The sequence below is a fragment of the Piliocolobus tephrosceles genome, chromosome 1, assembly GCF_002776525.5.
Source record: "Piliocolobus tephrosceles isolate RC106 chromosome 1, ASM277652v3, whole genome shotgun sequence".
In the NCBI taxonomy this organism is placed as follows: Eukaryota; Metazoa; Chordata; class Mammalia; order Primates; family Cercopithecidae; genus Piliocolobus; species Piliocolobus tephrosceles.
The window spans coordinates 67,696,848-67,721,186 of record NC_045434.1 but is presented as its reverse complement, the minus strand read 5'-3'; the positions used below and the strand labels follow the sequence as shown (position 1 = coordinate 67,721,186).

At 39.4% G+C, this 24,339-nt stretch overlaps 1 protein-coding gene across 2 annotated transcripts in view; it reads left to right on the top strand.

The window, feature by feature from the left end:
* KCNH1 (potassium voltage-gated channel subfamily H member 1) overlaps nucleotides 1–24,339 on the top strand; it is a 451,621-nt gene that overhangs the window by 193,980 nt on the left and 233,302 nt on the right. For both annotated transcript variants that reach the window (XM_023198319.3, XM_023198318.3), the window contains exon 7: nucleotides 13,135–13,564. In XM_023198319.3, the coding sequence (XP_023054087.1) occupies nucleotides 13,135–13,564 (430 nt within the window). The remainder of the gene's footprint in view (nucleotides 1–13,134; nucleotides 13,565–24,339) is intronic.

Below are 24,339 nucleotides of genomic sequence, written 5' to 3'. Positions count from 1 at the left end.
ATTCTTGTTGCTTCTTTCCTTCTACTAATTTTGTTTCGTTTGTTCTTGCTTTTCTACTTCCTTGAAGTTCACTGTGAGGCTGCTTATTCAATGTATTTCTGCTTTTTTGATGTAGCTGTTTATTGCTATAACCTTCCTGCTTAGTATTACCTTTGCCATATCCCATTGTTTTTGGTATGTTGTGTTTGTTTTCACTTGTTTTAAGAAAATTTTAAATTTCCTTCTTAATTTCTTTAGAGATCCATTGGTCATTTAGGAGCATGTTGTTTAATTTCTATGTATTTGTATAGTTTTCAAAGTTGCTGTATTTATTGATTTCTAGTTGTATTCAGTTGTGGTATGAAAAGATAATTGATATGATTTAATTTTTAAAAACTTCTCATGACTTATTCTGTGGCCTAACATATGATCTATTCTGGAAAATGTTCCTTTTGCTAATAAGAGAAATATGTATTCTGCAACTGTTCGATGAAATGTGGGTAAATGTCTATGAGGTCTGTTTGGTTGGTAGTACAGTTTAAATCTGATGTTTCTTTGTTGATTTTCTGTCTAAATGATCTATCTAATGCTGAGAGTGGGATGTTGAAGTCACCAACTTGTATTTTATTGGAGTCTTTTCTTTTAGATCTAGTAATATTTGCTTTATATATATGAGAGCTCTAGTGTTGGGTGCCTATATATTTACAATTATTATGTTATCTTGCTAAATTAATTCTTTGATCATTATATAAGGAACTTCTTTGTCTCTTTTTACAGTTTTTGGCTTAGGGTTTATTTTTTCTTACATAAGTGTGCTACTCCTGCTTGGTTTTGATTTCTGTTTGCATGGAATATTTTTTTTCCATCCTTTCTTTTTCAGTCTGTGTATTTTTACAGGTGAAGTGGGTTTCTTTTAGGTAGCCTGTAGTTGGGTCTTGGTTTTTTATTCATTCATGCAGTGTATATCTTTTAATTGGGTAATATAATACATTCACATTCAAGATTATTATTGATAGGTTAGTACTTCTGTCATTTTTGTTGTTTTGGTGATTTAGATATTCTTCGTTTCCTCTTTTACTGTTTATCTTTGTGGTTTGGTGGTTTTCTGTAGTGACAAGGTTTCATTTCTTTTTCATTCTCATTTGCATATCTCCTCAGCCAGTGAGTTTTATACTTTCATATGTTTTTATCATAGTAGTTATCATCCTTTCATTTCTAGATGTTGGACTCTCTTAAGCATTTCTCATAAGAAATAGTGATTCCCTGGTATGTGACTTGAAGCTTTTTCTCTTGCTGTTTTTAGAATTCTATCTTTGACTTCTAACAGTTTGACTATAATGTGCCTCAAAGATAACCCTTATTGGGTTGAATCTATTTGGGGACCGTCGAACTTCCTGGATGTGGGTAGATGTCCATATCTCTCCCAAGATATGGGAAGTTTCCAACTATTATTTCATTAAGTAGGTTTTCTTAAGTGTCTTTTCACCTTCTTGAATTTACATAATGTAAAAATTTATTAACTTAACGGTGTCCCATAGACTTTCTTCATTACTTTTTATTCGTTTGTCCTCTGGATTACTTCAAGAGGCTCGTCTCAAGTTCAGAAATTGTTTCTTCTGCTTGAACTAGGTCTGTTGTTGACACTCTGGATTGTATTTTTTATTTCGTTCACTGAGTTCACCTCCAAGATTTCTGTTTTGTTCTCTTTTATGGTATCTATCTCTTTGTTGAATTTCTCATTTGGATCATGAGTTGTTTTTCGTATTTCTGCTGAATTATCTATCTGTATTCTTTTATATCTCACTGTGTTTATTTTGTTTTAATTTTTAAAAAATTTTATTAGGTTTCTGGGGAACAGTTTGTGTTTGGTTACATGAACAAGTTCTTTAGTGGTGATTTCTGAGATTTTGGTGCACCCATCACCAGAGCAGTGTACACTCTACCCAATGTCTGGTCTTTTATCCCTTATTACTCCCACCCTTTCCCCTGAGTCTCCAAAGTCCAATGTATCATTCTTATGCCTTTGCATCCTCATAGCTTAGCTCCTACATATGAGCGAGAACATACAATGTTTGTTTTTCCATTCTTGAGTTACTTCATTTAGAATAATAGTCTCTAATTCCATCCAGGTTGCTGTGAATGCCATTATTTTATTCTTTTTTATAGCTGAGTAGTATTCCATGGTATATATATTCAGCACACTTTATCCACTTGTTGATTGACATGCATTTGGGCTGGTTCCATATTTTTTGCAATTGTGCTGCAATAAACATGTGTGCAAGTATCTTTTTCGTGTAATGACTTCTTTTCCTCTGGGTAGATACCTAGTAGTGGGATTGCTAGATCAAATGGTAGATCTACTTTCAGTTCTTTAAGGAATCTCCACACTGTTTTCCATAGTGGTTGTACTAGCTTACAGCCTCACCAACAGTGTGAAAGTGTTCCCTTTTCACTGTATCCTTGCCAATGTCTATTATTTTTGATTTTTTTATTATGGCCATTCTGTAGGAGTGAAGTATGCATTGTGGTTTCCCTGTAAATAGTAATGTTTAGCATTTTTCCATATGCTTGTTGGCCGTTTGTATATCTTCTTTTGAGAATTGTCTATTTATGTCCTTAGCCCACTTTTTGATGAGATTGTTTTTTTCTTGTTGATTTGTTTGAGTTCTTTGTAGATTCTGGATATTAGTCCTTTGTCAGATGTATAGATTGTGAAGATTTTCTCCCACTCTGTGGATTGTCTGTTAACTCTGCTGCTTATTTCTTTTGCTGTGCAGAAGCTTTTTAGTTTAATTAAGTCCTACCTATTTATCTTTGTTTTTGTTGCATTTGCTTTTGGGTTCTTGGTCATGAAGTCTTTGCCTAAGTCAATGTCTAAAAGTGTTTTTCCAATGTTATCTTCTAGACTCTTTATGGTTTCGAGTCTTAAATTTAAGTCCTTGATCCATCTTGAGTTGATTTTTGTATAAGGTGAGAGATGAGGATTCAGTTTTATTCTTCTACATGTGGCTTGCCAGTTATCCCAGCACCATTTGTTGAATAAGGTGTCTTTTCCCCACTTTATTTTTTGTTTGCTTTGTCAAAGATTGGTTGGCTGTAAGTATTTGGGTTTACTTCTGGGTTCCTTATTCTATTCCATTGGTCTATGTGCTTATTTTTATACCAGTACCATGCTATTTTGGTGACTATGGCCTTATAATGTAGTTTGCAGTTAGGTAATCTGATGCCTCCCGATTTTTTCTTTTTGCTTAGTCTTGCTTTGGCTATATGGGCTCTCTTTTATTCCATAAGAATTTTAGGATTTTTTTTCTAGTTCTGTGAAGAATGATGGTGGTATTTTGATGGGAATTGCATTGAATTTGTAGATTGCTTTTGACAATATGGTCATTTTCATGATATTGATTCTACCCATCCATGAGCATGGGATGTATTTCCATTTGTCTGTGTCGTCTATGATTTCTTTCAGCAGTGTTTTGTAGTTTTCCTTGTAGAGGTCTTTCACCTCCTTGGTTAGGTATATTCCTATGTATTTTACTTTATTTTTTTTTTGCAGTTATTGTGAAAGGGATTCAGTTCTTGATTTAATTCTCAGCTTGATTGCTGTTGGTGAATAAAAGAGCTACTGATTTGCGTACATTAATTTTGTATCTGGAAAATTTGCTGAATGCTTTTATCAGTTCTAGGAGCTTTTTGGATGAGTCTTTTTAGGGTTTTCTAGGTATATGATTATATCATCAGCAAACAGTGATAGTTTGAGTCCCTCTTTATTGATTTGGATGCCCTTGATTTCTCTCTTGTCTGATTGCTCTGGCTAAGACTATTAGTACTATGTTGAATAGAAGTGGTGAAAGTGGGCATCCTTGTCTTGTTCCAGTTCTCATGGGGGAATGCTTTCTTTTCCCTATTCTGTATGATGTTGGCTGTGGTTTGTCATAGATGGCTTTTATTACCTTAAGGTGTGTTCCTTCTATGCAGATTTTGCTGAGAGTTTTCATCATAAAGCGATGGTGAATTTTGTCAAATGCTTTTTCTGCATCTATTGAGATGATCATGTGATTTTTGTTTTTAATTCTGTTGATGTGGTGTATCACATTTATTGACTTGTGTATGTTAAACCATCCCTGTGTCCCTGGTATGAAACCCACTTGATCATGGTGGATTATCTTTTTAATATGATGTTGGATTCTGTTCACTAGTATTTTGTTGAGGATTTTTTAATCTATGTTCTTCAGGAATATTGGTCTGTAGTTTTCTTTTTTGGTCATGTCCTTCCCTGATTTTGGTAGTAGGGTTATACTGGCTTCACAGAATAACTTAAGGAGGATTCCCTCTTTCTCTATCTTTTGGAATAGTGTCAGTAGATTGATATAAATTCTCTGAATATCTGATAGAATTCAGCTGTGAATCCATCTGGCCCTTTTTCTTGTCAGAAATTTTTAAATTATTTCAATCCTGCTACTTATTATTGGTCTGTTCAGAGATTCTATATCTTCCTGGTTAAATCTAGGAAGATTGTATTTTTCCAGGAATTTATTCATCTCCTCTTGGTTTTCTACTTTATGTGCATAAAGGTTTTCACAGTAGTGTTGAATAATCTTTTGTATTTCTGTGGTATTAGTTGTAGTATCTCCCGTTTCATTTGTAATTGAGCTTATTTGGGTCTTTTCTTTTTTGGTTAATCTTGCTAATGGTCCATCAATTTTATCTTTTCAAAGAACCATCATTTTGTTTCATTCTATTTGTTTGTTTCATTTAGTTCTGCTCTATCTTTGTTGTTTCTTTTCTTCTGCTGGGTTTGAGTTTGGGTTTGGATTGTTCTTGTTTGTGCAGTTCTGTAAGGTGTGACCTTAGGTTGTCTATTTGTGTTCTTTCAGACTTTTTGATGTAGACACTTAAGGCTATGAACTTTCATCTTAACACTGCTCTTGCTGTATCCCAGAGGTTTTGATAGGTTGTTTCAGTATTATCGTTCAGTTCAAAGAATTTTTTAATTTTCTTCTGGATTTCATTTTTGACCCAATGATCATTCAGGAGCAGGTTATTTAATTTCCATGTATTTGCATGGTTTTGAGGGTTCCTTTTGGAGTTCATTTCCAATTTTATTCCACTGTGGTTTGAGGGAGTACTTGATATAATTTAGATTTCCTTAAATTTACTGAGACTTGTTTTGTGTCCTATCATATGGTCTATCTTGGAGAATGTTCCATGTGCTGAATGTGTATTCTGCAGTTGTTGGTTAGAATGTTGTGTAAATATCTGTTAAGTTTATTTGTGGTAGGGTACAGTTTAAGCTTCTTCGTTGACTTTCTGTCTTGATGACCTATCTAGTATTATCAGTAGAGTATTAAAGTCCCCCACTATTATTGTGTTGCCATTTATCTCATTTCTTAAGTCTAGTACTAATTGATTTATAAATTTGGGAGCTTCAGTGTTAGGTGCATATATATTTAGAATTGTCATATTTTCCTGTTGGACAAGGCCTTTTTATCATTATATGTTGCCCCTTTTGTCTTTTTTTAACTGCTGTTGTTTTAAAGTTTGTTTTGTCTGATACAAGAATAGCCACTCCTGCTCACTTTTGTTGACATTTGCATAGAATATCTTTTTCCACCTCTTTACCTTAAATTTATGTGAGTCTCTATGTGTTAGGTGAGTCTCCTGAAGACCTCAGAAATTTGGTTGGTGAATTCTTATCCATTCTGCCATTCTGTATCTTTTAAGTGGAGCCTTTAGGTCATTTACATTCAATGTTAGTATTGAGTGAGATTTGAGATATTATTCTATTCATCATATATTTGTTGCCTGAATATCTTTTTTTTCCATTGTGTTATTGTTATATAGGTCCTGTGAGATTTGTGCTTTAAGGAGGTTCTATTTTGGTGTATTTCATGGATTTGTTTCAAGATTTAGAGCTCCTTTTAGCAGTTCTTGTAGTGATGACTTGGTAATGGTGAATTCTCTCAGCATTTGTTTATCTGGAAAAGATTGCATCTTATCTTCATTTATGAAGCTTAGTTTTGCTGGATACAAAATTTTTGGCTGACAATTGTTTTGTTTAAGGAGGCTAAAAATAGGATCCTAGTTGATTCAAGTTTGTAGGGTTTCTGCTGAGAAACCTGCTGTTAAGCTGATAGGTTTTCCTTTATAGGTTACCTGATGCTTTTGCCTCACAGGTCTTAAGATTCTTTCCTTTGTCTTGGCTTTAGATAACCTGATGACTGTGTGCCTAGGCAATGACCTTTTTCCAGTGACTCCTCTTGGTGTTCTTTGAGCTTCTATTATTTGGATGTCTAGAGCTCTAGCAAGGCTGGGGAAGTTTTTCTTGATTATTCCCTCAAATATGGTTTCCAAACTTCTAGATTTCTCTTCTTCCTCAGGAATACCAATTATTCTTAGGTTTGGATGTTTAACATAGTCCCAAATTTCTTGGAGGTTTTGTTCATTTTTTAAAATTCTTTTTTCTTTTTCTTTGTTGGATTGGGCTAATTTGAAAGCCTTGTCTTCAGACTCTGAAGTTCTTTCTCCTGCTTGTTCAATTCTATCCTGAGACTTTGCAGTGCATTTTGCATTTCTCTAAGTGTGCCTTTCATTTCCAGAAGTTGTGATTGTTTTTTAATTTATGCTGTCTATTTCACTGAAGAATTCTCGTTTCATATCCTGTATCATGTTTTTGATTTCTTTAAGTTGGACTTCACCTTTCTCTGGTGCCTTCTTGATTAGCTTGATAGTCGACCTCCTGAGTTCTTTGTCTGGCAATTCAGAAGTTTTGTCTTGGTTTGGATCCATTGCTGGTGAGCTGGTATGATCTTTTGGGGTGTCATAGAAGCTTGTTTTGTCATATTACCAGAATTGTTTTGCTGGTTCCTTCTTATTTGGGTTTACTATGTCGGAGGGAAGTTCTGGGATTCAAGGGCTGCTGTTCAGATTCTTTTGTCCCATAGAGTGCTCCCCTTGATACAGTGTTCTCCCACTTTCCCTAGGAATGGGGCTTCCTGAGAGCGAAACTGCAGGGATTGTTTTTGCTCTTCTGGGTCTGGTCACCCAGTGGAGCTACTGGGCTCCGAGATCATTCTGGGTCTGGTCACCCAGTGGAGCTACTGGGCTCCGAGATCATACTGGGGAGTGTTGGCAAAGAGTCCTGTGATGTGATCCATCTTGAGGTCTTACAGCCATGGATACCAGCACCTGCTCCAGTGGAGGTAGCAGAGGATTGAAGTGGACTCTGAGGATCCTTAGCTGTGTGTGTGTGTGTGCGCGCGCGCCCATGTGTGTGCGTGCGTGCATGCATTTTTTGAGATGTAGTTTTGCTCTTGTTGTCCAGGCTGGAGTGCAATGGTGCAATCTCGGCTCACTGCAACCTCCACCTCCTGGGTTCAAGCGATTCACCTGCCTTAGCCTCCTGAGTAGCTGGCATTACAGGCACCTGCCACCATGCCTGGCTAATTTTTTGTATTTTCAGTATAGATGGGGTTTCATCATGTTTGCCAGGCTGGTCTCAAACTCCTGACCTCAGGTGATTCACCCACCTCGGTCTCCCAAAGTGCTGGGATTACAGGTGTGACGTTGTATTTTTGTTGAGTGTGCTATTTTTTGTGTTGGTTGGCCTCTAGCCAGGAGATGGCACTTTCAAGACTGCATCAGCTGCGGTCCTTTAGGGGGGATAAAAACTTGCCCAGGGACACCTGGTTAAGTATTCAGGTTTCTCAGGTGGTGGGCAGTACCATAGGGCTCCCAAGAGATTATGACCTTTGTCTTTGGCTACCAGGGCAGGTAGAGAAAGACCACCAGCTGGGGTCAGGGATAGGCATGTCTGAGTTCAGTCTCTCCTTGTGTGGGGCTTGCTGCAGTTGCTGTGGGGGTTGGGAGTGTGGTTCCCAGTCCAGTGGAGTTATATTCCCAGGGGGATGATGGCTGTCTGTGCAGAGTCATACAGGTCACCAGGGAAATAGGGGAAAGCTGGCAGTCACAGGCTTCACCCTGCTCCCATACAGCCCTCAGTCCTAAAGGCTGGTCTCACTCTCACCATGACTCCCCTAACAGCACCGAGTCTATTTCCAGGAAGCAGGTAACCAGGGCTAAGAACCTGCCTGAGGCCATGAGCTTCCCCACTGAGAAAGCAAGCCGACTCACAGGTTTTTGGCGTATCAAGGAACCTGTAGCAGTGATCAAGTTCCTTCAGAGGGTCTGTGGATTTTCTTGGCTTTGCTGGTATATTCCTGCAGTAGTTCTTGGAGCAGAAGTTCACAGTGTGAGTCTCCACACACTGCTCTGTCCATCCAAGTGGGAGCTGCAAGCAAGTCCTGCCTCCTGTCTGCCATCTTAATCCCAGTGGATCCTCACTGAGTTTCTTTAAGAGCATTATTCTGAATTCCTTTTTAGACATTTTATAGATTTCCTTTTCTTTTGGGTCTGTTACTGGAGAACTATTGTGTTCCTTTAGAGGTGTCATGCATTCTTGCTTTTTCATGTTTCCTGTGTTCCTACATTGATATCTGTGCATCTGGTAGAATTGTTATCTCTTCCGGTTTTATGGAGTGGCTTTTGTAGGGAAGGACTCTTTTCTGTAAGTATATCCTATAGCATCAGTTGGGTAGAGCACTTTGGCTTTCATCTGGGTGAGTGCAGGAGTGTAGTCTACAAATAGATTTTTTTGTTTGTTTGTTGTTTTTGTTTTTGTTTTGGCTCTAATCAACGTCGATGGTATCTGTAAGTGCCTCAGTGGCCTAGACTACAGTTGTTAGTGGAGGCAGTTATGTGGCTTTTCTGGGGGTTGGAGCTGCCTGTCAGGCTGGTTCTCAAACCCTGGAAGTGCACATCGTGTACAGTGGCTCCACTGGTCATGGAGACAGCATTGCTGGTGGTAATATGTCCCAGGTGTAGGACAGTCCCTGGTTCCACAGTGTGCAGAAGCTCTGACAGCCAAGGGGTGAGGTGTGTTTTCTGATGCAAGAAGTCTCATGTTTTTAGTGTACTAAAATAAAATAAAAATGTTTGGAGTATTCTTTTTTATTTATCTCGTTTACTGAACTCAGGCAAGTAAAGAAAAAAATCTCAAATTAATAGCTTAAAATGCTTTTAAACAACTAGAATTCCAGCTGCTAATGCAGTAAAAGAGAACTTACACAACAACTGTGTAGTAGAGTATCAGTGTACACAGAGATAAACAACACAATGAAAAAAATGCTTGTTTTTTATGGTTTTAGGGGCTCTTTATAACAAGAAAGAATTGTATAATAATTCAAACTTCAATTTAGTTTAGAAAATATCGAAGACCCTTTCTGCAAAGGCACTGGGCGCTAGACCTTGTATGGGTGTATTCATTCCCTAGGGCTGCTGTAGCATGTTACTGCATAAATTTATTCTCTTACAGTTCTGGAGGCTAGAAGGCTAAAATCAAGGTGTTGGCAGAGCCATGGGGAGAATCTATTGCACGCCTTTCTCTGAGCCTCTAGTAATGATGGCAATTTTTGGCATTCCTTCACTTGAAGATACCTCCCTCCAATCTGTATCTGCATCACTCCAGTCCTTGTATCTGCATCTGTTACATGCTATTTTCCCTCTGTATCCATCTCTTCTCTTCTTATAAGGACACCAGTAATACTGGATTAAAGATCTACCCTATTTCAGTATGACCTCGTCTTAGCTAACTATACCTGCAATGATCCTTTTTCCAAATGAGGTCACATTCTGAGGTTCTAGGAAGGACATGGATTTTTGTGGGGACGTTATTCAACACAACACATGCTGAATACACGGGGCTTCTAAAATGAATAAAAAGTGGCTTCTACCTTCAGAAAGGTATAGTTCCTGATGTAGTTGGGGAAACAGGTACAGGAAATTAATGCAAGGCAAAGTGTTCAAGTGATAATGAATATAGAATACTTATGGACACATGGAGGAGTTGGTGCTTGGTTGGAGTTGGTGACAAACCTGAAGACTCACTAGTATGCAAAACAGGAATGCTGAGCATTCTGGACTGAAGGACCAGTCTGAGCAGGCACAGTCGTGCAATTGTGCCTCCACAATGTGGGATGCTTGCAACACTTTGAGTGTATGGCTAGAGGATAGCATGGCCTTTGGGTAGTAATTGCATGGACTGTGGTGGCCACTGAGGAAAGATGGAGAAAGGACGAAGTAAGAGGGAGATAAGAAAGATGATGGGACCCCCAGTGGCAGTTTATCTTTATGAATGACTGCCACAGAAGTCTGCTCTTCAGAGGTAGTAGGAGTGGGCGTGGTCTAGGAGAGGCTGGATGACCATTTCTTAAAGGTGGTCTAGAAGAAATTGCTGAACTCAGAGGAATTGGCCTAGGTGAATTCTATGCTTCCTCTTAGCTCTCCAATTCTGCAATTATTAGGCAGAAATATATTTTCAGTTATCATGTCTTGTATCTCTCACATTATTATGCTTTTGATTCTTCCTCATTTTCTCCCTATTGAGCACCTTCCATATTCTAGGTGTTGGAGATACAATAGTGAACAAGAAGAAAAAGACACTGTCGGTTTAATCTCTTCTCTATAGCATTAGCACAAAGAGTACATACTGGGTTCTACATAAATGTTGCTTTGAACTGAATACAAGTAAGGAAAACTGACAAGGCCGTTTTGCCCTGGGCAATAAGTTCTGCTTCAGGGTAGAACTGTTTGAAAGATGATTTCAGGGACCTCCTTATGAAGAGGTGGAGAGTAGGTGGCTGCTTATGTGGTGTTTGATTTCTGAGTCATCAAAAACACTCCTTTGCCTCCCAAAATATCTCCTCCATGCAGGCTGTGGGTACTTTTAATTCCACTGTTGGAAGTTGGTTTCCCAAGGTTTTCTCCTCTGTTAGAATGTAAATGCCTATAAAGAAAGGATATCCATTTATCCTCATTAGTCTTTTGTGCCTTAGTATAAGGAATTTTCTCAGCCCTTTTTACATAGTGGGTTTTTGAGAAAAACACAGATAGGGAAAAAAGAGACCCAGAGGAGGAATATTGGGCATGCCAAAAGTAAGGTTTGTTAAAAACGGTTTGGATGAGACTGACCCTGGAGATGTAGTTCCTTGGCCTACAAAAATCTATTCTTATTCTTGCATCTAGCCATTTGTTGGTGTATGTTGGACAAGAATGGTTGAAGGTTTTATGGCTACAAACTTGTCAGTTTTTTTTTAAAGGGCAATAAATCTCACCTCTTCCATCCTCACTTCAACAAAAATAATTTGTGTGGCAACCTGATGTATGGTCTGTATTGACAAGACTATGCTATATATGGTTTACGTGTTCATGTGACAGAGGGGTTCTTTTTTTGTCAGGGAAGGCAAATACTAGCTGCGGTAACAAATGTTCCCCAAAGTTCCAGTGGCTTATTTCAGAGGTTTCTTTCTCATTTACATCACAATACAATTCAAATTGATTTTGGGGGAAGGGATGTTCCACATAGTCCTTCTGGGACCCAGGCTCTTTTCATGCTATGGGTCCACCTTCATTCAATGCGTGACCTCACAGTCATGCTAGACTCACCTGAAAGATGTGCTAGGGGAGGAGAAGCATGTAGAGAAAGCACACTTATTAACTGCCATGGCCTGGAAGTGACATATTTCACCTCACATTCCATTGGCAAGAACTAGTCCCCAGGAACTACCCAGATGGAAGAAGCTGCAAAATATAGTTTAACTGTGTATCTAGGAAGAGGAAAAGCCTCTTGGTGGATCTCTGGCATAGGTTCATCAAAAAGCATTTGTACATTTTCCTTTTGTCTGTGACATAACTTGATCCTTGGAGTGTTGTTATTAAAGGGACAGTGGACAAGAGAGAATAGCAGTAACATTGAAACTGTTAGTGTTTAAAATAATGAAAAGTAATTCAATCTACTTGGTGAAGGACATCATCCTTTCTTGGATTTTTGCTATATAAGGGAGGACAAAGTCTTGACTTAAATGTCTGTTTTGTTTGCTTGTTTATTTGCTTTGTAATGGAGGTAGAAAAAAGCTAACAGAAACTTCGCTTGCATACGTCTTGGAATCACGTTAGAACACCTTAGGTTTGGGGTTTTAAATGATATGGCTTCTGCAATATGTTTCAGCTATCTTTGGTAATAAGAGTATGTTAGTGTATGGAGAAGACTTAGAGAGCCTCAACCCACCTCCCATTGTCTAAAGAAGAGAACCGAGAGGTAACTGAATTATCCAAATTCACAGCAAGTTAGTGATTTATGTTGGTCTCAGACCCCATTTTCCAGGTTTGTACTCAAGTGTTTTTTTCACTACCACAATGCTGTTCCCTAGAAAACTACTATTTGGAGAATAGACCTGGCCTGGTGTGATCAGTGGATGCTAGCCAGAAGGGAAGAGGCTTGACCAGGTGAAATCAGAAGGTTCCTTCTAGCTTTTAGATTCCTTGACTGATTGTGTTTAAGTAGGTGGTGTCTGATTGTATAATCCCTGACAGAAGTGATATGGCCTTCTAAGAATTTATAATGTTTCTGAGGAAACAGAATCTCAGTTCTTTATTCTTCTCAGCTATTTCTTTATTTTTAGCTTTTCAAAAACTGTATTTGTTTTTAAATTTATAAACTTATTTTTTAAAATTATAAATAATATTATAGAAATTAAGTAAATATAACAAAAATATATACAAAATATAAAATTGCCTGTAATTTCATAACTTGCTAATGCAGCAAATAACCTCTACTAATATTTTGGTGTACTTCCCAACCATTTTCAGCACATATATATTTGCATACTTATACACAATATAATTTGGATGAAATGTTATGCAATAGGAAATAAACGTTATGCAACCCTTAAAATTTTTTCATATTATGCAATATCTCATTTCCATGATATGAAATATTACACAACCCTTAAAATTTTTTAAAGTAAGTAATGATATGGAAAGATGCCCACATATATTTGTTTATTATGTACAATATAATTCTAATTCTATTTGTTTTGTCTGCTTGCTTACTTGCTTTTTAATGGAAGTAGAAAATGCTAATGGGAATTTTCATTTCATACATCTTGGAATAAAATTCTAATTTTACTTTTTTTAAGGGTTGCATAATATTGCATCTTGCAGAAATATACTATGCTTAAAATAATGGCCCAAGTGGGGCGGAGGGGACGAGGGTAGTATCTTTGGTTCTTTGGCCCTGACGCTGTGTTCCTCTTCTCCCAGGGCATCAGCAGCCTGTTCAGCTCTCTAAAAGTTGTCCGGCTGCTCCGTCTTGGGCGAGTGGCCCGTAAGCTGGACCACTACATTGAATATGGAGCTGCTGTGCTGGTCCTGCTGGTATGTGTGTTTGGGCTGGCTGCACACTGGATGGCCTGCATCTGGTACAGCATTGGGGACTATGAGATCTTTGACGAGGACACCAAGACAATCCGCAACAACAGCTGGCTGTACCAACTAGCGATGGACATTGGCACCCCTTACCAGTTTAATGGGTCTGGCTCAGGGAAGTGGGAAGGTGGTCCCAGCAAGAATTCTGTCTACATCTCCTCGTTGTATTTCACAATGACCAGCCTCACCAGTGTGGGCTTTGGGAACATCGCCCCATCCACAGACATTGAGAAGATCTTTGCAGTGGCCATCATGATGATTGGCTGTAAGTATGACAGTGCTGGGTGGGGGTGGTAAGGTCATGCTGTTTGGCCATCTCTTCTGTTAGCTGGAAGTAGGGCAATGGCTATAGTGCCAGCAGGATCAGGGGAATAATAACTTAAAACAAGGGAGAGATTTTTTTTAAAGACTAGGCTTATAGTTACTTTGATAATTAAAGCAGTATATGCTTACTGCAAAAAAATTTAGAAAATACAAAAGAGTGCAAATTAGAAGGTAAAGACTCCATAATTCTACCTCTCAGAGATAACTACTAATACTGTTGGTGTCTTCCCTTACAGACTATTTTCTTTGCGTATCTGAATACATACAGATTTTTATAAACTTAAAATGAGACCTTGCTGCATACACACTTTGGTAAACTATTCATAGAACAGTGAGTTATGGAAGTCTTTTCATGTCAATTTTTTTCTTTTTAATAAAAATTATATATATTTAAGGTATACAATGAGATGTTTTGATATAGTGAAATGATTATGACAGTGAAGCAAATTAACATATCCATTCCTTTACATCATTACCTTTTTTTTGGTGAAAGCACTTGAAATCTGCTCTCCCAGCAAATTTCCTGTAGGCATTACAGTATTATTAATTATATCCATCTTGCTACATGTCAATTTGAACGTAGCTCTAGCTCAGCATAGTCTAATATAGCATGAGAAAAAGAATGTATGAAAAATTAATGCAAAACATCTCATTAATTATGTTTTATATTGATTGTATATTGAAATGGTAATATTTCTGGGATGTATCGGTTAAGCAAAATATTCTCTTAGAATTAATTTAATTTGTTTCATTTTCCTTTTAAAAGTAGCTCCTAGGAAAAATTTAAATTTAATCATCTGGACAGTGATGGTCTAGATCAACATTTTTGATGTCTTGCTTGATGGGAAATTTTCCAACTCAAAAAAATATCCACAGACACAGAGGGAAGAAAGGCTCTTGTTCAGTTGAGAAGTAATAGGTTATTGGAGTAACTTTATTGGATTGAGAAACAACCTTAGTTCTTGAGAAAGATACTTAGATCTTATTGACTTACTGACCGTTGCATAGCTGTTCTATTGCTGAGTGTAGAAGCAACTTGTGGCTGCAGACAACAATGAATTCCCCTCATTAAAGGGAGTCTTATGTAGGAAGAGACCTAACTGGAATGGAGAAAGCAAACAAGTATGAGTGGATTGGACTCATTGTGAAACTGCCAAGTGCACCCTGTGGGCACTTCAATGACAAATTGAGGTGTGAGAAGACAGTCCTCTGGTGAAACTTCAGTTTAGACAGGTCTGAGCACACATAAAAACTCTTGGGTTCTTGTTTCAGTAGGCAGAAACTGTTTCACTTGATGTACTCCTTTAGGATGGAGTTGACAAATTGTTATACTGACCAGGGAAACCTGAGGCTTCAGCTTGCCTTGCTTTGTCCAGCTGACCAGAGAGATTCAGCATCCCGCTTTGTGAGTGGATTTGATTACCTCAAATTGTCACATCTGCTGCTTGGTACCTCCTTTTTTGCAACAGCCTCATCATGTCTGATGGAGTCCTTTCATAAAAGCCCTCTCTGCAGGCAGAGTTTTCCTGAGAGTATTTAAGGAATGTGTCTAAGGGGGTAATTGATTTGTGGGAAGTGTGTGCCTATGGAGCTTTGGGTTTGTTCCTTACTTTAAAATGGGTTTTAATAGAGATGATTGCCTGGCCATGGGAAGCAGTGTTAAGGATCTGTGGGTGGCTAATTGCTTCATCTTAATTAGAATTTGAGGTGCTTTCTCATGTCACAGAAAAGGATTTAAGATCTTTTCTCTTCTGGAACTGTTTCAGCCTTAACTGCATGTATTTCCTAGGCAGTGCTTACTTACAGCATTTTTGTGAGCCTTGGGGCTCACAAAATAAACAACCAGATGCACCATGCTTAGGACATAATTTGATTTCCTTCTCTTAGAGGGAGGGAGAGATGAGCCACTTTGTCAATCGAAATACCTTGTTATATCCATTATGGAAAGTTTGCTGAGAGTGGTCATTTAGGAAATGGGTCCCATTTTATGGACTCACAAAAGGCTTTCAAATATGAGATTTCCCTGCAACTTCTTACCTGGAAGAAAATAGTTCTGGTGGCATGGTGGTATATAGTAAGGATAAGCAGTTGGGTTTTGTTTGTTTGTTTTTTGGTTTTTCCCAAAATGATTCATCTATGGAAAGCACAATTTCTTGGGTATAGTCTCCAGGGAAAACTTCAATTATTACCACCTCTTTTCTCTTCCCACCTTCTGAGAGTCAGGTGATCTCTCTCTCTTTCTTTTTTTCTCTCTGTCACTTTCTCTCTCTTTCTTCTCTTTCTCTTCTCTCTTATCTCTCTCCCTTCTTCTTCTTCTCTCTTCTGTCTCTCTCTTTCTCTTTTTTTTTTTTTTTTTTGAGACAAGAGTCTCACTCTGTTGCCCAGGCTGCAGTGCAATGGTATGATAGGCTCACGGCAACCTCTGCCTCTTGGGTTCAAGTGATTCTCCTGCCTTTGCCTCCCAAGTAGCTGGGCTTATAGGCACGCGCCATAACACCTGGCTAATTTTTGTATTTTTAGTAGAGATGGGGTTTCACCATGTTGGCCAGACTGGTCTCGATCTCCTGACCTCAGGTAATCCACCTTCCTTGGCCTCCCAAAGTGCTGAGATTACAGGTGTGAGCCACCACACCCAGCCCACTTCTTTTTTGAAAAAAGGAAAATACATGGGTAGTCACCTCTGCATTATGCAGCCAAGGATGATGTTTAGTTAAGCAAGTCTACTTAACACCATTTCCTTGAACACTTATTATTTGCCAGACACTGTACAAAATATTCTATACATAATTTTTTCTGCTCATGACAACAGTATATGTTAGGGATTATTATATCCATTTTATAAGGAAATGGAGGCTCACAGAAGTTAACTGACTTTCCCAAGAACCTGGGACTGGTAGACAGGAGAGACAGGATTCAGATCCAGATCTCTCTCCTGTGGTAGCGTGGTCTAATGACACAGACCCTAACAGTCTCTCCACACTTAGGCACTGAAAATTCACTTCATAGATTTTAGCAAGCCAGCAGTTTCTGCAGTGGAAACTTTTTCTTTGCTTGTTTGTTGTTGTTGTCATTTTAAGAACAAGATTATGGTACAGACTCAGAGGACTGGGTGCTCAGGAAACCAGCCATTTTTCAGCAACCTGTCACAGTTTCAGCTGTTTCACTTTCCATGTGACACACATCTGCCAAATTGTGCTAACAAGAAAGTTACTGCACTTGGTGTAATGCGTTGGTAATTATCCTTGTAAATTTATACTCCAAACAATGTTTGTTCAGGACAACTGCTGATGTCTTACTAGATTTACAGGGTTCTCTTTTACCTTTTTTTGCCTGTGCATACACATGTATACACTGACTTCCTTCCTGTACGGCTCATGGGATTAGACTGACATCAGATTTGGGATCTCTAGTAATGGGGAGCATTGACCACAGCCTGCACTTACATCAAATGCTCAGTGCTGTCTCCCTCCCTGACTACCAGGTCACTCTGGTAGTCAGGCCTAGCACTCCTTAAGGGGTAAAAAGAGACAAAAAGCCAGTGGGTTTTTGGAGTGCTGGGTGTGTTAATGATTTTCTTCTCTTTGCACTGAATTTTATATGCCTTAGTAATAGTGTTTCTTGGCTATCTTGTTGCAGTGTATTAGCCATAATATAGATTATCCGAGCTTTCTATTACCTCCCCTGTCTGCTCTGAACATCTCATTACAACTTGGCTAATTCCCCAGAGGATGACATGTAGCAGGAAAACGACATATTTTCAAGCTTGCCTACCTTTTTTCAGTTCTGAGAAGAAATTGCTTTAAGAAGGGTGAAAACTGTTGACTAAAATGAGCTTTTGTGATTAGCTGTGGATTTAGGTGATCTACAGTGTCTCCAAGTGCCTGGTTTTATGTCTAATTTCCATTCTGGGGTCTTGGCCTGGATTGGGGCAAGCCAGCTTCTGCCCTGGTTTCCCTGCCTTCCCTGTGTAGATCTGTGGTTGTCCCTGGCAGGGGCTGACTATAAGGTATGGTGAGTGGACTCATTTTCTCCCATATAGTCTCTCCTATGCATTGGTAATGCCAAGAGAAGCACAAGTCCATGCCACCCCTCTGTGTGACATCTAGGAGAGAATGTCCCCCATTCAACAGGCACATACTGAGTGTCCCCACACACACCAACAGATGCCAGGCTAAGTGCTAAGGATTTGGTGACTTAACACCATAGTTGGTGCTCTTAAGGAGCTGACAGTATGGGTGGTGGAGGTGGATAGGAAGGATAGAGACAGACCCTGTCAGCCCAGCAGCCAGCAACAAGGACCTAGAGATGGAGTCTTCACTATGGCTGATCCTTTCCCTGGCCTTTGAGGAATCCCTCAAAGGAAGAAGAATTGTCAGGGGAAGAGTCCTTTTATGTGGGAAGTCTCAGGTTAGGGACCTGACCCTGTTTGGGAGAGCTCTCCAGGGATAATTTGATGGCAAAGAGATAGTTTCCATTTTCTAAATATGGGCTTTGCACTTTTCTGATTCTCTTCTCATAATGTCATTGCCGTCATCCTGTCATTTTAAGTCAGCCACATCTATTTCCTTTCTGTCTGCTAATGGTAGGGGGTCTAGACAATGTACTCCTACTCCAGACACTCTCCACCCCCAAGCCTAATATTTAGTCTCCTACCTCAGCACTGCACAACACCTGTCTCTTTGAATTCATTTCTCTTCCCAGTTCTCCTCCCACTTTAGGTCCTTAAAACTCTAGCTGAGTGTCAGCTAAAGGGACTCTCGTGAGCATTTCCTTGGTCCAGTTCTCCTCTCTCCTTCTAGTTCTACTGGGCCAGATACCATCCCGATCAATGCTTTAGGTAACCTCTCCCTCAGGCCTGGAAACTCCCAGACAGCAACTGGGCCCACCCTAGTGTTTCCTTCTATTGCCTTCTTGCCTGGGAGGAAGAGACACTACTTATGTGCACTGCTGAACACTTGACCCCATTACCTCACCCACTTGTAGCCCAGCAGTATCCTTTGTGGCCTCACTTCAGCTTGGATTGTCACTTGCATTCAAATATGGGCTTTTCCCCTGCCTCCTTCGTGACGTTATGTAACGATTTCTTGTTTCTTTCCATTTCACTTTTGCTGAGTATCCCTTTTCGCATTCTGTACCAACATACTGATTTTTCTAAAACCATGTGGGTCACAACTGCCAGGAGGCTATAATGATATTCTTAGGAGACTTCCAACACATGGTGGACTCTTAGTAAACGTTTACTGACTTCTTGAATCAGAGCAATTGAGAAGACCTCGATATTTTGGAAGGCGTCTTCAGTGCTTCAGTGCTATTGGCAACACTTTTAAAAAAGTAGGATATGGGTTCTGCTGTTGGACAGAGACCCAAAGTGGCATGAACAAAATTTTCTAAAAGTTTAGGGTTGGTCTGGCTACTCTGCAGTCATCAGAGACCCAGGTTTCTCTGCTATATTCAACACATGACTTTCATATTGGGATCCCATATGGCTTTTTTTTTTTCCCAGCCATATGTTCTTATTCCAGAAAGTAGAAAGAAAAGGAAGGGGAAAGCTGGTCATACTCCTTACTTTTGAGAACAAGACTAGGAAGTTGTCTATCACTTTTCACATCACATTGGCTGGAACTTGGTAATCTAGCCACACTGGGAAGGGAAGCTGGGAAATATAGAAATACAGTATTCTGAGTGGTCATGTGCCTGAGTAGAAATACAATAATATATACAAGGAAAATTGATATGGGGGGATGACCAGTAGTGTCAGCCTCAACTTTCCTTCTTCTCCTCATAGTCCTATTCTGTCAATTGATACTAGGAAACATTAGTCCTCCACAGCAGGAAGAGCTTGTTGGAGCTTTGTCCTTATATTTCTAGTTGAGAGACTTTGATTCAAATCTTAGATCTGCTCTGTGCTTTGGGCTGTATCCTCTATTTTTGTGAATTAGAGGTAAGAGGCTTTCCTGACAATCTCACTTGGCCGAAGTGAAAATTAAATGAGATCATAATATATAACAATGTTTTGGAGAAATTTGAAATTTAACATTCAGATGTCATGATTTATTGTTATTAATAACAGTGTTTGTTTCTTGCTCTTCCCAGTTAACTTTTTCTTTTTTGTAATTAGAAAAAAAAAAGAAAGTAGTAATTGCTACTCCCTTCTCGGGAGCATGAGAATGCTGTTTAATTTCATTTTTGGTTTATATTTATTTTGGGAATGGGGCAGTGTTCAGAATGTTATAGGAGAAATAGCCTTTCATTTCCAATTTATCGTTAGAGTTCTTTTGTAGCCAGCAATCAGCTTGTTTTTTTCTTTATAACCTGTTGTTTCTTTTTCCAAAAAAGTTCTGCCTACTACTATGCATTTCAGTTGGGTGCCCCCATTTTGGACAACTTTAGACTACTTTCTGTCTTCCACGTTGCTTTCTCCCCTCCTCCAGAAAACTCTGGTTACTCCCACCCTGTTCATAAACCTTTGTTGGACCCTATTTTGGATTAATTCACTTGGATTCACTTTACACTGCTCTGTGAACATTCTTGTGACATCATGGCTATCTTTTTTGCCTGCTATTTGGTCCAGCTCTGGTGAGGCTCTAAGCTTCCTGAGAGTGGGACTAGTGGGTTGTCTTGTTCTTTCTCTTCTCTTTGTTCCTAGGCTGCTGTAATGTGGGAAAGAGCCTACATTTTGGAACTAGTCAGTTCTGGCTTTCAGGCCCACTTCTGCCCATGATTAATGCTTTGACCTTTGGCAGGTTCCTTAACTGAAAATGGAGGTACCAATTGGGGATGCAAAAACAAAATGATGTGACGTACCAAAATACCTAGCCTAGTGCTTCCATGCAGAGTGTTTAAACAATGATAACTCTCTCTTTGCCCCACTGTTTCTTCTCTTGCAGCACAATTATAGGACCCAGCAAACAATGGTGTTTCTCAACTATTTTTTAGTCCTTTGGGTATGCTCTACTTTAAGAGAATTGAACTTGCATAAAATATCAGGTACATTACAGTGTTTAAAGTATAGGTCATTAAATATAAGTATATCTGGATGTGAGGTTCCTTAGATACAAAGCTTCTTAAAAAAAAAAAAAAATTGACCTGAGTGCAGAGCAAGTTATGGGAAACCCTTAAGTAGGAAGTCATTTTGTGTGGTTGGGAAGTCCTCCCAGGCTTCACTGTTCAGGCTTGACTGGCAGGATCTTCACTGGACAGGACATGGTAACAGGAGCAGCAAGAGTGATTCCCTTGGAGAAGGGGAGAAAAGACTACAAATAGTCATGCACTGAGTGCCCCAAGACGTGCCAGGTCATGCTGGGAAGTTTTCACTACCCTGTAACTCTTATAAATAGGCTTTCTTATCCCTGTTTGGCAGATCAGAAAACTGAGTTCAGAGACATGAAATAACTTACTTAAGGTCACAGTTTGAGAGGTGGCTGGACTGGGTTTTGACTTCAGTTTCATCTGATAAAGTCATTCCCTTTGTCTTGCTGCTTTCCTTGTTGATTATTTTGGGATTTGGCAGGAGAAAATGTTCTTTGTGATGTGTGTGTGGTTGGGGGATGCAGGGTAAAGAATCAGGGAGAGAAAGAGGGCAGTGGAGAGATTGCAGGAGAGGGGTGGAAGATATCTCTATTCTTTTGAACTATAATTATGGTGACAAAATATCTTGTGTGTATTGTGGGAGTACATCAGCCTTGTTCATAGTTGGATTACTGCACTGGGCAGAGGAATTTACAACAAGTTTTAGATGTTCAGAAGCTTTGATGATGGAATGCCAACCGCTAAGGGTCATTGTTCTGATCTTATAGGTACCCACATTATTTGAAAAATTCCTTTCCTTCTTTTTAAAAATATAATTTTAATCCAAATGTCAATTATAATATGGAGATGTTGCTAAAATCCAATCCTTTGTTTCTAATAATATTTTGCTTCTATGTCTGCTGTCTCCTTTGAAGCTCACAATACTCCATAGGGCAAGTAGTGTTCTCCCCATGTTATGGATAAAGAATCTGTGGAGTAATTTGTCAAAGGTCACCCAGCTAGTGAGAAACAGAGCCAGGCTCATGACTCCCAGCCAGTGCTATGCTTGCTCTTGCAGATCTCCAATACAGCAGTTGGTACTGGTAGCCACAGGCCACAGTTATGTCAGTAGATTGCAGAAGCTGATTCCTTTGTAGGGTGTCCTTGAAGCTTGAGCAGAAGGGGTGAAGGTGGGCAAAGAGTGGTAAAAGTCTCTATTCTACTTTAAGCAGAGTAACTTGATTAATCACATTTCACACTTCTTCAGCTGCTTTTTGGCAAGCATTTATTGTGGCTCTCAACTGCTAGACTGACAACTACAGGCAGCTATAGAGAAATCACACAGAGGAGAAAAGAATTCTCCTTTCCTTCTTTAAAATTGGTGGGAGGAGGAAAGCCCACCAGGAAATAGTTTCTAAAAATACATCAATAAGTATGGTCCTTGAGAAAACAAATGTTATATTTACCTGCAGTTCTCCAGAACCTCAATTAATCAACAGTGTAGCTGAGTACCTCTGGGCTCAGCTGAGTGCGTCATGTGCCAAGCACTGTGTGCCATACTGAGGATGAAGCAGTTAATGCGGCCGACAACCTCTGCCTTCCCGTTGCTTGGAGTCTGGTAAGGGAGCCAGATGAGTCAATGAGATGAGTCTCCACTAAGGAAAGGACAGCTTGTTATGGGCACACATGCAGGGCGTCTCCCCAGTGAGGAGGTCAAGGAGGGGTCAGGCAGTATATACCCCATTTATTTGGGAAGAGCCGTGGGTCAGGCACCTGAGGCTTTTCTAAGATTTATCATGTTGCATCTGTGTGCTGATGTTTTCACAACCAGACTTCAAGCTGCTTAGGTCAGGGGCTGTGTGAGCCAATCCATGGTCCACAGTGGGCTCAATAAATATAGAATGAATGGAGGAAGAGAGAGAAAATATGGTATTTCCTCTACAGTTAACTTACAGTCTACACAAATGCAAGTAGGAAAACCATGTGCAGCTGGAAAGCACTAAGTGTTCATGGAGTAAGCTTTCAGATTTCTAGGAAGATGGTGATCTTTTGTGTAATATGGACGTGAATGTGGCATAAAAGAGGAGAGATTTTACTTGACCAGTGAATAATGGTTAGGATTTGCATCACTTATAATGATAAGTAAGTAATAGCAGTATTAATAATGATGAATGGTTGAACATATACTGTGTGCAGAGCACATTACACACATTCTTTATTCACCTGTCCCAACACTTATGTCACAGGTGTTATTATCCTAGTTTTATAGGTGAGGAAACTAAGGCTCAGGGAGGTCAATTCTCTTTCCCTCGGTCAACCTTCTTGTGAATGGTGCAGGCACAATGCAAACCCAGATCTCTGTCTCCCAATCTCATTGTCTTTCCACCAGTCTGTGCTGCCACCCCAGTCACTGACAGCAATGAGCAGGACACTGATGCAGGAACCTGGGAGCTGAATGCTGCAGAAAAAGCAGCCGCAACCCCTTGCTGCCAAATAGTGGGCAGAAAGAAAGATGCGCTGATCAGAAAGGGGCTGAGCACCTGTTTTGTGTCTTCTGGCTTGTCAGCCCCTCAGACTCCTTTTCGCAGTAGGCTAGTGCTTGATGACCACTTCTGACTGTTTACGATGTGTCAAAAGACGGCGATTGCAACATTTTGCAGTAAGGCCAATTTGATGAATTTTTTTTTTTTTTTTTTTTTTTTGGTGCTTGATGACGACCTCTGACTGTTTACTATGCGTCAGAAGACAGGGATTGCAACATTTTGCAGTAAGGCCAATTTGATGAAATTTTTTTTGGTGCTTGATGACCACCTCTGACTGTTTTCCATGTGTCAAAAGACAGGGATTGCAATATTTTGCAGTAAGGCCAATTTGATGAAATTTTTTTAACATCCAGATCTCAATCCCATAGTCTTCAATTCAGAAAAGTCACTGAGATGAAGACTTGATTTTTTTTTCTTTTTTCTTTTTTTTTTATTATACTTTAAGTTCTAGGGTACATGTGCATAACGTGCAGGTTTGTTACATATGTATATATGTGCCATGTTGGTGTGCTGCACCCATCAACTCGTCAGCACCCATCAATTCATCATTTATATCAGGTATAACTCCCCAGTGCAATCCCTCCCCCCTCCCCCCTCCCCATGATAGGCCCCATTGTGTGATGTTCCCCTTCCTGAGTCCAAGTGAGCTCATTGTTCAGTTCCCACCTATGAGTGAGAACATGCGGTGTTTGGTTTTCTCTTCTTGTGATAGTTTGCTAAGAATGATGGTTTCCAGCTGCATCCATGTCCCTACAAAGGACGCAAACTTATCGTTTTTTATGGCTGCATAGTATTCCATGGTGTATATGTGCCACATTTTCTTAATCCAGTCTGTCACTGATGGACATTTGGGTTGATTCCAAGTCTTTGCTATTGTGAATAGTGCCGCAACAAACATATGTGTGCATGTGTCTTTGTAGTAGCATAATTTATATTTAGAAAACCCCATCGTCTCAGCCCAAAATCTTCTTAAGCTGATAAGCAACTTCAGCAAAGTCTCAGGATACAAAATTAATGTGCAAAAATCACAAGCATTCTTATACACCAGTAACAGACAAGCAGAGAGCCAAATCAGGAATGAACTTCCATTCACAATTGCTTCAAAGAGAATAAAATACCTAGGAATCCAACTTACAAGGGATGTAAAGGACCTCTTCAAGGAGAA